The sequence below is a fragment of the Salmo trutta genome, chromosome 21 (assembly GCF_901001165.1).
Source record: "Salmo trutta chromosome 21, fSalTru1.1, whole genome shotgun sequence".
Classification (NCBI taxonomy): domain Eukaryota; kingdom Metazoa; phylum Chordata; class Actinopteri; order Salmoniformes; family Salmonidae; genus Salmo; species Salmo trutta.
The window spans coordinates 38,929,523-38,942,897 of NC_042977.1; the positions used below are offsets into that span (position 1 = coordinate 38,929,523).

Genomic DNA, 13,375 nt, shown 5'->3' on the forward strand with positions numbered 1-13,375 from the left:
TTATTTAACTAGGCAAGTCAGTTAAGAACAAATTCTTATTTTCAATGACGGCCTAGGAACAGTGGGTTAACTGCCTTGTTCAGGGGCAGAACGACAGATTTGTACCTTGTCGGCTCGGGGATTCGAACTTGGAACCTTTCGGTTACTAGTCCAACGCTCTTACCACTAGGCTACGCTGCCATGAACCATGCCTCGAACAAAAGAGATCTCAGAAGACCAAAGATTTGTTGACTTGCATAAAGCTGGAAAGGGTTACAAAAGTATCTCTAAAAGCCTTGATGTTCATCAGTCCACGGTAAGACAAACTCTATATATGGAGAAAGTTCATCACTGTTGCTACTCTCCCTAGGAGTGGCGTCCTGCAAAGATGACTGCAAGAGCACAGCGCAGAATGCTCAATGAGGTTAAGAAGAATCCTAGAGTGTCAGCTAAAGACTTACAGAAATCTCTGGAACATGCTAACATCTCTGTTGACGAGTCTACGATACCTAAAATACTAAACAAGAATGGTGTACATGGGAGGACACTACGGAAGAAGCCACCGCTGTCCAAAAAAACATTGCTGCACGTCTGAAGTTCGCAAAAGTGCACCTGGATGTTCCACAGTGCTACTGTGGACAGATTAAACTAAAGTTGTGTTGTTTGGAAGGAACACAACACTGTTGAGAAAAAAAGGCACAGCACACCAACATCAAAACCTCATCAACTGTAAAGTATGGTGGAGGGAGCATCATGGTTTGGGGCTGCTTTGCTGCCTCAGGGACTGGACAGCTTGCTATCAGACTGAAAAATGAATTCCCAACTTTATCAAGACATTTTGCAGGAGAATGTAAGGCCATCTGTCCGCCAATTGAAGCTCAACAGAAGTTAGGTGATGCAACAGGACAACAACCTATTAGACAGATGTAAATCAACAACAATGGCTTGAACAGAAGAAAATACGCCTTCTGGAGTGGCCCAGTCAGTACTGCCCTCAACCCGATTGAGAGCAGTTCACACCAGACATCCCAAGAATATTGCTGAACTGAAACAGTTTTGTAAAGAGGAATGATCCAAAATTCCTCCTGACTGTTGTGCAGGTCTGATCCACAACTACAGAAAAGTTGGTTTGAGGTTATTGCTGCTAAAGCAGGTTCAACCTGTTATTAAATTCAAGGGTTCACATACCTGCACTGTGAATGTTTACACGGTATGATCAATAAAGAGATGAAAAATTAATTGTTTGTTATTAATTTAAGCAGACTGTGTTTGTCTATGGTTGTGACTTGAAGATCAGATGCAATTTTATGACCTATTTATGCAGAAATCCAGGTAATTCTAAAAGGTTCACATACTTTTTCTTTCCATTGTACTAAATGGATTCACAAATTCTGTCATTTGTTTTTACAACATAGAATCAACAACAAGTTTATATTTTTGTACAGAATTGTTTATTGTTTTTTCCCCATTGTCAATAAAAAGGTCAAGATTCAGTCCCCTGAATTAATGACATTACATCATATTGTCAGTCATTTTTTCATATTACAAATCATAATAAACAGAATAGATAACTACGATAACCATATATAAACCACACCCTCATGTTCTAACCCCACCCAGCATTTTCCCCATCCAAACTTTAGCACAAAAGTCAAAACAATACATTAGTTTAGTTTCAGTAATAAAAAACAACTAAATCTATTACCCCCGTTTAAAAAGCACTATATTGTACGATACCTTGAGTTGACATTTTCCCTCTGGCATCACACGCACTAAGTTATATACCCCACCCCAACACAAATAATGGACATGCATAAAGTTGTCAGAATATCAACACCTCACTTCATTATCATAGGGTCATCATAGGGTAAAGTGAGACTATTCTCTATTCAGTCTCAATGAACCACTGTGTTTATTATTCCCCATTATATTCAGAGACCTTAGCAAGAACCCATACAGTAGTGTACAGTAATGACAACTGACAGTCAGGTCTAGTCTCATTGTATCTTAGGAGAGCCTAGAACCCTGGAGAGCCTAGAACCCTAACCAGCCTAAAACCCTGAAGAGTCTAGAACCCTGAAGAGTCTGGCACGGAAGCCTGAGGGACTTCCACCAGCTTAGGTCTGGTAACACACAGCATACTGTGAAAATAGAATAGGTACCTGTTCAAAATGATCCTAGAAAAACAGCCACCTACAAAGTGCCACTTTCACCTAGGATGACTGCAGTGTTATGTATTGTTTAATCATCAACATACAGTGTCCCCTCAATAGAGAGTTACTTTTACTGACAGTAACTTCAGTATTCTATGACTAGGTCATTCCTAGAGTCCTTGCTTCTGGTCTTTCTGGGGGCAGGGTCAGGTAGTCAACAATGCAAAGGAGACACAAACGTAAATATTATATTTTCAACTACACTTTGGATGCTTTGTACAATAGTGCTGAACTTAAGACCTGCTTATCATGCTTGCGCGCTCTGTGTGTGTGTGTGGACTGATGTGGTGGAACCTGCACCACACTAACAGTGAAAGGCTCGTTTATGGCTTGGATCAATACTGCCACCATAGAAAAGCTCCTATACACCAGACATTGTATCATCAGTTCAAGAAACTGGCATCCATGTTGGCTCCATGCTATTGACTTAGAACCACCATGGAACATTTCGACGAACTCTGTGGCTCCGCTATACACGTTTTTATTACTTTGAGAGAAAAATGCATGAGTAAAGATTTAGGATGAATGTGAATTAAGGATTATGTATTCCTTTCAGATCTCAGAAAGTCAGTTAGTGTTATATTTATAAGACGCTATAACGCCATTTGTTTCTCATCAGGAATAGTCCTCAGGAATAGTCCTCAGGAATAGTCCTCAGGAATAGTCCTCAGGAATAGTCCTCAGGAATAGTCCTCAGGAATAGTCCTCAGGAATAGTCCTATGTGAGTGACAGATGAATAGCAGCAAAGTGAACAACCATTTCATACACTACATGACCAAAGGTATGTGGACACCTGCTCATTGAACATCTCATTCCAAAATCATGGGCATTAATATGGAGTTGGTCCCCCTTTGCTGCTATAACAACCTCCACTCTTCTGGGAATGCTTTCCACTAGATGTTGGAACATTGCTGCGGGGACTTGCTTCCATTCAGCCACAAGAGCATTAGTGAGGTTGGGCACTGATGTTGGGCGATTAGGCCTGGCTCGCAGTCGGCGTTACAATTCATCCCAAAGGGGTTTGATAGGGTTGAGGTCAGGGCTCTGTGCAGGCCAGAGAATGCGTTTCCACTGCTCTAGAGTCCAATGGCAACGAGCTTTACACCACTCCAGCCGACGCTTGGCATTGCGCATGGTGATCTTACGCTTGTATGCGGCTGCTTGGCCATGGAAACGCATTTCATGAAGCTCCCCACAAACAGTTATTGTGCTGAAGTTGCTTTCAGAGGCAGTTTGGAACTCGGAAGTGAGTTTTGCAACTGAGGACAGACAATTTTTACGCACTTCAGCGGTCCCATTCCGTGAGCTTGTATGGCCTACCACTTCGCGGCTGAGCCGTTGTTGCTCCTAGAAGATTCCACAATAACAGCAATTACAGTTGACCGGGGCAGCTCTAGCTGGACAGAAATTTGATGAACTGGCTTGTTGGAAAGGTGGCATCCTATGACGGTGCCACGTTGAAAGTCACTGAGCTCTTCAGAAATGCCATTCTACTGCCAATGTTCCCCTATGGAGATTGCATGGCTGTGTGCTTGATTTTATACACCTGTCAGCAGCGGGTGTGGCTGAAATAGACGAATCCACTTATGAGGGGGGTGTCCACATACTTTTGTATATATAGTGTAAATGTGCGATCAAATGTAACAGAAAATGCCAGTGGAGATGGCCTCACGGACACCATCCACTGCAATTGACCATCAGTCCTGCTCTCTCTATCGTCATAACAGTCAACGGACCCGTCTTCTCAAGAGCCACAGAGAAGACTGTATATAAATGAAAATACATTATTTTCTCAAACGTTTTTTCCACTATAGTTCATTCACATTAGGAATCTATCAAGAGACACAGAGGTCTCCTTACAGAACAAAACAAACTAGCTATGTTTTTGTTGTTGCCTGATTCAAGATCTGTTGGTGATCATAAACAGATCTGGGATCAGACTATCCATGTTCATCTCAGGCTTCAGAGACATCAATGTCTCCACAACCCTTTCACTTCAGACACATTAGATAATATGGACAGGCAACTAGTCAAACAACTAGTCAGAGTAATACTGCAGTACATCCTTCATTCCCCACTCTCACTCAGTTATTACAACCTTCAACTCTTCTACAGCCAAAGACAAACACACAGGAGAGCAGACTTTCTCTTAGACTCTCAAATGCCAGTTCTATTCTTCCCCTAGTCCTTAGTTAGGGCAGGATAGTTGAAAGAAATCCAGAGAGAGATGTTCATTATTAGAGAGACAGGGAGAAAGACAGATAAAAGTAGACAGACAGATGTCCACTGCAGACACAGGGAGGAGTAATGTCAGCTCAGGTCCATACAGAGAGCATCTTCAGCTCTGGGAGTTGTACATACATACATGTACACAGAGAAGACAGTTCGTAGTGCACAAATGCTCTGCCTCAGGAAGTCTCTAGGAACACGTATCCAGGTGTCTGACATGTGTCCATATCAAGATCCTTCATTTCCATGAGTCAATGCACACACCCTCAACCACAGACACCCAGCCAGACACCCAGCCAGACACCCAGCCAGACACCCAGCCAGACACACAGCCAGACACACAGCCAGACACACAGCCAGACACACAGCCAGACACACAGCCAGACACACAGCCAGACACACAGCCAGACAGATTTACAGCATAGTGGATGCTCCTTTTCTACAGACTTAAGGCTGTAGTTTGATGTTGTTGCACAGCTCCTTACACACACACATCCTCACCTCCTCCTCCTCCTCCTCACTCAGGCGTGTGCTGCAGCCAGGTCTTGGTTGATGAAGCGTCGTAGTCTCTCCAGGTACTGGCTGTACAGCTCTATGTCGTTGTGTCCCGCCCCCTCCACCCAGAGTGGCTCCACGGCCTTGGGACAGCGCTCAAACAGAGCCAGGCCGTGGGAGAAGTCTATCACCTCGTCCTCCGTCCCGTGGATGATCAGCACCGGGGATGGGATCTTAGACACCTTCTCTATGCTGCAATACACATGGCACAAGCATTTTGTAAGTAGTCTATACTCACGTTTATAAGTCACGTAAGGAGTCTGTCTATAAGCAGCTTTGAGTTACGCTTCATAACCTGTCCTTGAAGTCATAGTTTATTTTATGTCATATGTGTACGATTGTTTTCTAACGTGCTTATAGCTGAGGAGACAATATCTATTCATATCCAAAGATGTAGGCCTTTGTGACAAATTCTGTTGTTGTGGATCTAAATGAAGCATTCTAATGTGTTTTTGTGTGTGTGTGTGTGTGTGTGTGTGTGTGAAACACACTTGGGAAAGGCATCGAAGCAGTACGTCTTCTTGGTGTCGGGGAAAGCCACCCTCATGCCAGAGGTGAGAGGGGAGTGGAGCACCACAGCAGCACACTCAAACCTGGACGCCAGGTCCACCGTTGGTACTGTGCCAATACTCTGCCCATACAGGATGATGTTCTCTGGGCTGATGCCATACCTGGGACACAAACACAGATAACTGAGTAAACAAAAACACAGCCGAGATGACCAGAATAGGCCTTCTTGTTGTGCACTCCTGAAGGGTAACGTGTGTACAGTTTTCAGCTCAGCACTACCCTATCCTTGTATGGACCAGAAGTACTCACAAGGAGAGTAAACCAAGGAAAATTGGGGACATTTTGCCAGTCCCCACAAAGAAAACTGCTATTTTAGGTTTAGGGTTACAATTAGGGTTAAGGGTTACGGTTAGGAGTTAAGTATAGTTTTGGGGTTGAGGTTAGGCATAGGGTTAAGGTTATGTTTAGGTTATGTTTAGGTTAAGGGTTACATTTAGGGTTAGGGAAAATAGGATTTTGGATGGGAATCAATTATTTGGTCCCCACAAGAATAGCAATACAAAAGTGTGTATGTGTAACAGCCGTTTACCGCGAGCGCAGGGCGTGCCAGGCAGCGTCTATGTCAGCGTAGAGGTTCTTCTCTGAGGGTTTTCCGGTGCTGACACCGTAGCCAGAGTAGTCGTAGGAGAAGATGTTGCAGTTGATACGCGTGCCCAGGCCAATGTAGAAGCTACTCATCTGACCCAAATCTACTGCATTACCATGGGAGAATAGCACTGTGAACCTGGGGGAGGGAGAGGTAGAACAGTTAGAGGAAAATAAAGACGAGAACAAGGGAGGAAATGGTGATGTATACAATCATAGAATAAAAAAAGAACACCAAAATAGAACTCTATAATTCATGCATCTCTATAAATAGAAAAACCTGCACAAACTCCCTTGTTGTGAAAAAGAGCAAGAGAAATGTTGCGACCCATCATCTCTATACTAATCTAGCTCTTCTCTCTCTCCTCTCACCTGGCGTTGGGGGCACATCGGATGTACATGCAGCCCACCCTGTTCCCCCGGCTGGACCTGGTGAGGAACACGTCTGTCATGTCCAGCTCTCTCTGATTGTACTGGAATTCTGCCCTCTCTGTCAGATGGAGCTTCCACCTGCCCTCTCCGCCTCCCCCACCACCACCACCACCTCCACCTCCACCTCTGTCTCCTGCACCGCCACCCAGCCGGGAGCGCAGGCCAGGAGCCCCCAGAGAGGGGGGAGCACCCCCTGGCGTGGTCCCGGCTGCTGCCGCAGCTGTAGCCTCCGGGTCAGGCAGCATGGAGTAGGTGGGCTCTGGAGGGAGGAAGGCCAGCTTGGCTGCGATGCGGCTGGGGCAAGGAGGGCAGCAGAACAGGCAACAGAGCTCTCTAATGGACAGGCCGTTCATCTTCTACTGAAGACAGGCAGAAGGAGGGGGAGGTGAGAGAGAAAGTGAGTGTACTAAACAGCTTATCAAACAGTACACATGACACACTGACAGAAGGAGCATCTGTGATGGTGTAGAGAAAATAATCTACCTGTATTAAGGTTCCTCTGGGACTTGGAATGAGATGGCACACAAAGGTGCCAACACCACCTGGTTCAGTCACTCAGCAGTCTTGGGCAACAAGAGCATTAGTTATGAACACAGTACAGACCTACCCGCCTAGCTAGCCTTCTACCACACTATTCTGTGAGGTGGGTCAGTCACAGCAGGGTTTGAACCAGTGACCCTGTGGATACATGCCATAACAAAGGTCCTGACCTCTTGGCACAGGCGTAGTATGTTAGCTTTGCAGGAATAGAAAAACGTAAAGTTAGCTACCAGCTAGTCAACGATGCAGGATAATATCAGAATTCACACGCTAACGTTAGCTAGCTACAACGTCCTAACGTCGCACATAACGTTAATGACTATGTATTCACGTTAGCTAGCAACCTAGCTTAACAGCCACCTCTGGTTACAACTAGCATGAAAAGCATTGTGATAGGTAAAGCTTCGACATCATACTGCATATTACGGTGAATCACTCTGTAAACGTTGTTGCTCAATTATACGGAAAGCCCAAGTTAACGTTGGCTAGCTTGATGCACTAACGTTAGCGTAGCTACCGGACATAATGTGTCCAAAAATATAGCTTGGGAAAGGAGGAAATGTTTAGCTAGCTAAACCAGTGCAATGACGTTAGCTAGCTAGCTATCGTTAAATAGCTTGCTAGGTGGTGCAGCAAGTGCTAGTTGGCTAAGCTACGTGTCAAAACATCAATCAGGTATAGTAACGTTAGCTAACGTTCACTAGGTTAACTTACCAATTCACGATGGGTTTGCAGACAAGATAAAATAGTCCTGTCTATGAAACAAAGTTGCACAATACTGCGAAAATCCTTCTTGGACCCTGACATGGATAGTGTACTCTGTATAATTTTATATGTATCTGTCATTTGTAGATTGGCTAGCTAAATATCGTGACAACCATTTCTTTCACAACCCCGTCCGACTAGACCCGGAAGTGATGGAAAGAGAGGGCGTAGCCCTTTGGCAGTGAATTGATAGGCCGAGTTACAATGTTACATTTCACAAACTTGCCGGTTTCACAGATTGTATTGTGTGTGTGTGTGTGTGTGTGTGTGTGTGTGTGTGTGTGTGTGTGTGTGTGTGTGTGTGTGTGTGTGTGTGTGTGTGTGTGTGTGTGTGTGTGTGTGTGTGTGTGTGTGTGCTTGTTTGTGCTTGTTTGTGTGTGTGTGAGACAGCGAGGGAGGGAGCGAGCGATTCCTCTTGGACCCTAATTAGACGCTTACAAAAAATATTTACGTTTTGAAAGTAAAAGTGCAGCAACTGCAGTCCACAGTGTTATTTTGGAGGCAGTATTTGCAACATACTGCAGTTATACTGCACTCTAACTGCACTTATACTGTACTCTTTTTGTAAGGGGAGAGGTCTGGTCAAAAAGTATAAAAGTGCCACTTATACCAGTGTGGGGATGAGAACATTTGTACCCGAAGTTTGTGGAGTCTGTGTGGTGTGTTGTTTTGCTGTGTCTGCTGGATAACTATTTTTAGAACCTTGCGTTTTTAAGAAATGTTTGCGGTGTGGTCAATTGTACTGAGGTATGTGTTTACTTTCTTTACCAGCGTTTATTTATTCAAATTTGACAGACTATGTATTGCTTTAAAAGTTATGCCACTGCACTAATGTTCATTTGTTTGGAGTTTATTCTGTGTGTAGAGAGATGCTGATAGGCCAGTGGAGATATGTGGTAATGGAGTAGGGGCCTGAGGGCACACACATAGTGTGTTGTGAAAACTGTTATGAATGTATTGTAATGTTTTTAAAATGTTATAACTGCCTTAATTTAGCTGGTGCCTTGGCAGACTCAAGTAAAAGTCAAAGTCACCCAGTAAAATACTACCTGAGTAAAGTATAAAAGTATTTGGTTTTAAATGTACTTAAGTATCAAAAGTAAATGGAATTGCTAAATCAAATTTAAAGGAAAAGTATAAATCATTTCAAATTCCTTATATTAAACAAACCAGATGGCACCATTTTATTTGTATTTTTATTGACGGATAGCCAGGCGGCTAGCCAGGCACACTCCAACACACAGACATAATTTACAAATGAAGCATTTGTGTATAATGAGTCTGCCAGATCAGAGGCAGTAGGGATGACCAGGAATGTTCTCTTGATTAGTGTGTGAATTGGACCATTTTCCTGTAAAAATGTAGCGAGTACTTTTGGGTGTCAGGAAAATTGAAAAAGTACATAATTTTCTTTAGGAATGTAGTAAAGTAAAAATAAAAGTTGGCAAAAATATAAATAGTAAAGTAAAGTACAGATACCCCCCAAAAAACTACTTAAGTAGTACTTTAAAGTAGTTTTACTTAAGTACTTTACACCACTAGGAAATTGTTTAGATAATTGAACCCGTCCTTGTCACGACTCCTACCGAAGGAGGCGCCCCCTCCTGCTCGGGTGGTGCTCGGCGGTCGTCGTCACCGGCCTACTAGATGCCACTGATTCCCTTTTTTCCCCTTTCTGTTTATTGGTTTCACCTGTTTTGTGTTGGGCTGATTAGTGGGGTTATTTTAGCCAGTAGGCCCGCCTGCTCTGTGTGCGGGATTGTTTGTGTGTTGCTACTGTGCACGCTTGTGTCTGACGTGTTTTCGGTCGTGGGTTTTATCCGGACTGTTTCAGTCCCCAGTGTTTGGGGCATTTGTTTTGTGTGAGCCCTGTATTTTCGTGGGGGTGGCTTATGTTCGCCGTGTGTGCAAATAAAGCACTACCCTGTACTTTCTGCTTCCTAAGCCTGACTTTGCACCCACTACACCCAGAGCCTTTACAGTCCTCTGTTGAGGTGATTGTCTTTCAGTTAGCCTATGTATTTGCATTTAAAAAAGATTGACCATTTATCTTAAAATATGGCTACCTGTTTTCTCATTATTTCATACTGTAGTTTTATTTGTTACTGTTTTTGGTTTGTTTTTGGTCAGTTGTGAACTCAGTCAACCTGTAGTATGTGAAAGCATGGAAGCTCTATGAGCCATCCAAGTAATTTGTGTTTATGTGTTTTACTGTCACTTTTGAAAAACAATTAAAACCTTAATTCCTTAATCTTTGCCTCTATCTGCCTCTGACTGTGTTCATGATCCTAGAATGTGTGACATGAATAGATGTTACAGATAGGACTATTTATGTAATTAGGAAAAACATCATTTACAACCATGATTTTGTCTGTCCTATCTCACAGAATATAATGAATAGGCTAAATCAAATTTGATTTAGTGAATATATCATTACTGTCCAAAATTATAGAGATGCTTTTCTGAAGACATCTGCCACTCAGCCGCTCCCATGTCCTCCCCCATCATCTTGTTTCCTTAGTTTTGACAGCTTCCACTGATAGCGATGGGAGTGGATGACAGCCTAATTCCCTGTGGGAAATGATCACACTCTCATCTTACCTCTCACTCTATTCCCTCTTCCAGCAGTGGTTCCTTTATTATGCACAGTTTTTTAGGCTACTTTAATCTTTGACATTTTCACACCCAGATTTGTCCTTCATGGGTTATAAAATAGTTGTGTTAGATAACATTTTATTGGATACTTACCTGAATGTAATTTTTTCTACAAAATAGACATATGCAGTTTGTTCCACATTTCTAATGATATGCTACAGTATTCAAAGACAAAACCTAATGTTTAAATTTTTTGGGAGAATTGTTTTGTTTGTTATACACTGAGTGTACAAAACATTAAGAACACCTGCTCTTTCATGACATATACTGACCAGGTGAATCCAGGTGAAAGATATGATCCCTTATTGATGTCACTTGTTAAATCCACTTCAATCAGTGCAGATGAAGGGGAGGAGACAGGTTAAATAAGGATTTTTAAGCCTTGAGACAATTGAGACATGGATTGTGTAGTGGTCCAGTGCAGCTCAGTCGGTAGAGCACTGGTACCACCCATAAATAAAATGTATGTACGCAACACTGTAAGTCGCTTTGGATAAAAGCTAAATGGCGTACATGTTACATGTGAATGTTTGCCATTCAGATGGTGAATGGGCAAGGCCAAAGATTTATGTGCCATTGAACAGGGTATGGTAGTAGGTGCCAGACGTTTGTGTCAAGAAGTGCAACACTGCTTTGTTTTTCACACTCAACAGTTTCCTGTACTTATCAAGAATGGTCCACCACCCAAAGGACATTCAGCCAACTTGACACAACTGTGGGAAGCATCACTGTGAAACGCTTTCGACACCTTGTAGAGTCCATTCCCAGAACAATTGAAGCTGTTCTGAGGGAAAAAAGGGGGGGGGGTGCAGCTCAATATTAGGAAGGTGTTCTTAATGTTTTGTACACTCAGTGTATTTTCCATGATGAAATACCTGCTAGTTTTGAATATGCAAGGAAAAAAACGAGTTTGTGTGTATTTGTGTGCGTGTATGCTTGCGTGAAAGAGAGAGAGACAGAGAGAAAGCGAGAGAGAGAGATCAATGACGTCCCCATTCATGCATTGTGGGGTGCTTTGTCATTTTGAAACGTTCCCTGAATATATCTGTCCCTGTGTTGGTGGTGCTAAATATGTGTATGCGACCAATAACATTCGATTTGATTTGATGTATTATTGGATATTGGAGACATTCTGCGTTGGTATCCTTCCTCAACATAGTGTTGGAATATATCCATTATAGCCTGAGCCTGTGATAACTGAGAGCTTGACCAGTATCTTTCTTCGGCTGTCAAGGGAGCACTGCATGCAAACCTGGAAAGACTGCACAGCTGGGATCCACAGACAGAGAGAATGAATTAAGACAGAATGAAAAGACTCGTGAGTATTTTGTCTGCACATATAGCCTAAGCCTTCTGGTCATTTGAAGGTGACGCTTACCCCTCTACACCGATTATAGCCCACTCTTGGGTTTCATTGTGTGATTTGCAGGGGTGCCCGAAAAAGATCCTTATCTTCAAACAAGACACTGAAATGTAGTCTATAAAAAAAGCACTGCACCTGCAGGTACCATATTTCGCTTTTACCCGGGAAAGGTTTATTGGAAAGGTTTGAACTGGTCTGGACGCGTTCACTGGAAGATAACGGGGATGCCACGGTTACGCGCAGAAGCCGCTCGAGGAAGAGACAGGTGCGGCAGAGGGGATTGGTAGCTTAATAGCCGATTCTCATCCAAGCGTTGTGATTACCAAGACCCAGAGAGAGCGTGGTGCCCTGCTACACCCTTTGTGTTGATTTCAGACGTGGAGGAAAACCTGTCTGCATACGAGAGGACGACTGGCAACAGACCAGACATCGCCTGCATACCTGTCCATCTCGCACAGTGAACGGTGAGTGAGTTTAGCCGTAGAGAGAGATGGTGGAGGATGGATGAACAGGTATTGCATTCGCTTTAGCAGCGTTTTTACCGCGGCCGCGCCTTCGGTGGCTGGTGCTCTGAATGTATACATGCTATGTTTAATAATCTGCCATTGAATGCTTTGTTTAGGTCATTGCCAATGACAAAGGGTGTTGTGTCGTATTCTTTTGAGGTACGTGTCTCCTTTGGTTGCTATACTGTGTGGGCTCTGTGTTCTTTGTGTTATTCAATGCATCATTGTTTTCTAATTGGACATGGACTAATATATTTTAGTTGAATTAATCATGTGTTGCATCACTTGCATGATGTAGTCCATTAGTTTCATGTGGGTATGATCATTAAAGTTTTCCTTATCAGTTATTCGGATCATAAGAATGACAGTGGTGAATATGATAAGTTTCATCATGCTGACAATTAGTCTACATGCTGATCCTATATGGAACAACAGCTCTTATTCATCCTATGTAATAATGCACGTTTTTTCCCCCTACATGTTGGGTCATTCTTGTACATTGTGACTCTCAACCCCAAATGACCAGGGTAAGTAAGGGGCGTTAAAGAGTGACGTTGATTGAATAATTATGTTTTTCTAAAGATTTTCAGTGATATAGACCAAAGGTCAGACATATGGTAATTTGCCTGCCATCATTGCATTGATTGGCTCATTATTCTTTCAGTAGCTCCATGGGCTATGCCTGAGTGTAGAACAATGTAAAGCACTTTGAGACCTACTGTAGGAAGAGCTAACCTAGGAGTTGGCTATGCAGCACAAACAGATCTGGGACCAGTCAAGACCCAGTTGGGTTGAAAAGGGTAGTGGTTGATATTTGCATGGCAGGCTTGTGTTTTTAATTGCATTGGTAGTTAAATAACTTATTGTACGTCCCGACTGTTCTTTCTTGTTCTGCTGTTGGCTGTTGTTCATTCCAAATGTCCTCAAGATTTCCTGTGATTGGTCCATAGGTTTTTGATGTGGGAGCAGAACCATACAGAGT

The 13,375-nt window shown here is 43.1% G+C and overlaps 2 protein-coding genes across 3 annotated transcripts in view; one reads left to right on the plus strand and one right to left on the minus strand.

Moving 5' to 3' along the window:
- Positions 1 to 3,800: 3,800 nt before the first annotated feature.
- Positions 3,801 to 8,044, minus strand: LOC115157392 (alpha/beta hydrolase domain-containing protein 17A). 2 transcript variants are annotated; one of them, XM_029705599.1, is made up of 6 exons: positions 7,819 to 8,044; positions 7,048 to 7,127; positions 6,505 to 6,920; positions 6,077 to 6,271; positions 5,469 to 5,648; positions 3,801 to 5,169 (listed from the first exon to the last, which is right to left on the minus strand). In XM_029705599.1, exons 3-6 carry the CDS (start codon positions 6,915 to 6,917, stop codon positions 4,944 to 4,946), a joined length of 1,014 nt encoding a protein of 337 aa, XP_029561459.1. In that variant the 5' UTR covers positions 6,918 to 6,920; positions 7,048 to 7,127; positions 7,819 to 8,044; the 3' UTR covers positions 3,801 to 4,943. The 2 variants fall into 2 exon arrangements, with proteins under 2 accessions (XP_029561459.1, XP_029561458.1); XM_029705598.1 differs by having other exon boundaries at positions 6,505 to 6,923.
- A 3,896-nt stretch (positions 8,045 to 11,940) lies between these two features.
- The window catches only part of LOC115157393 (semaphorin-6B-like), a 71,103-nt gene continuing 69,668 nt past the window's right edge, over positions 11,941 to 13,375 (plus strand). Inside the window, exon 1 of the mRNA XM_029705600.1 lies at positions 11,941 to 12,351. The gene's annotated coding sequence lies outside the window, so the exon portion shown is untranslated. The remainder of the gene's footprint in view (positions 12,352 to 13,375) is intronic.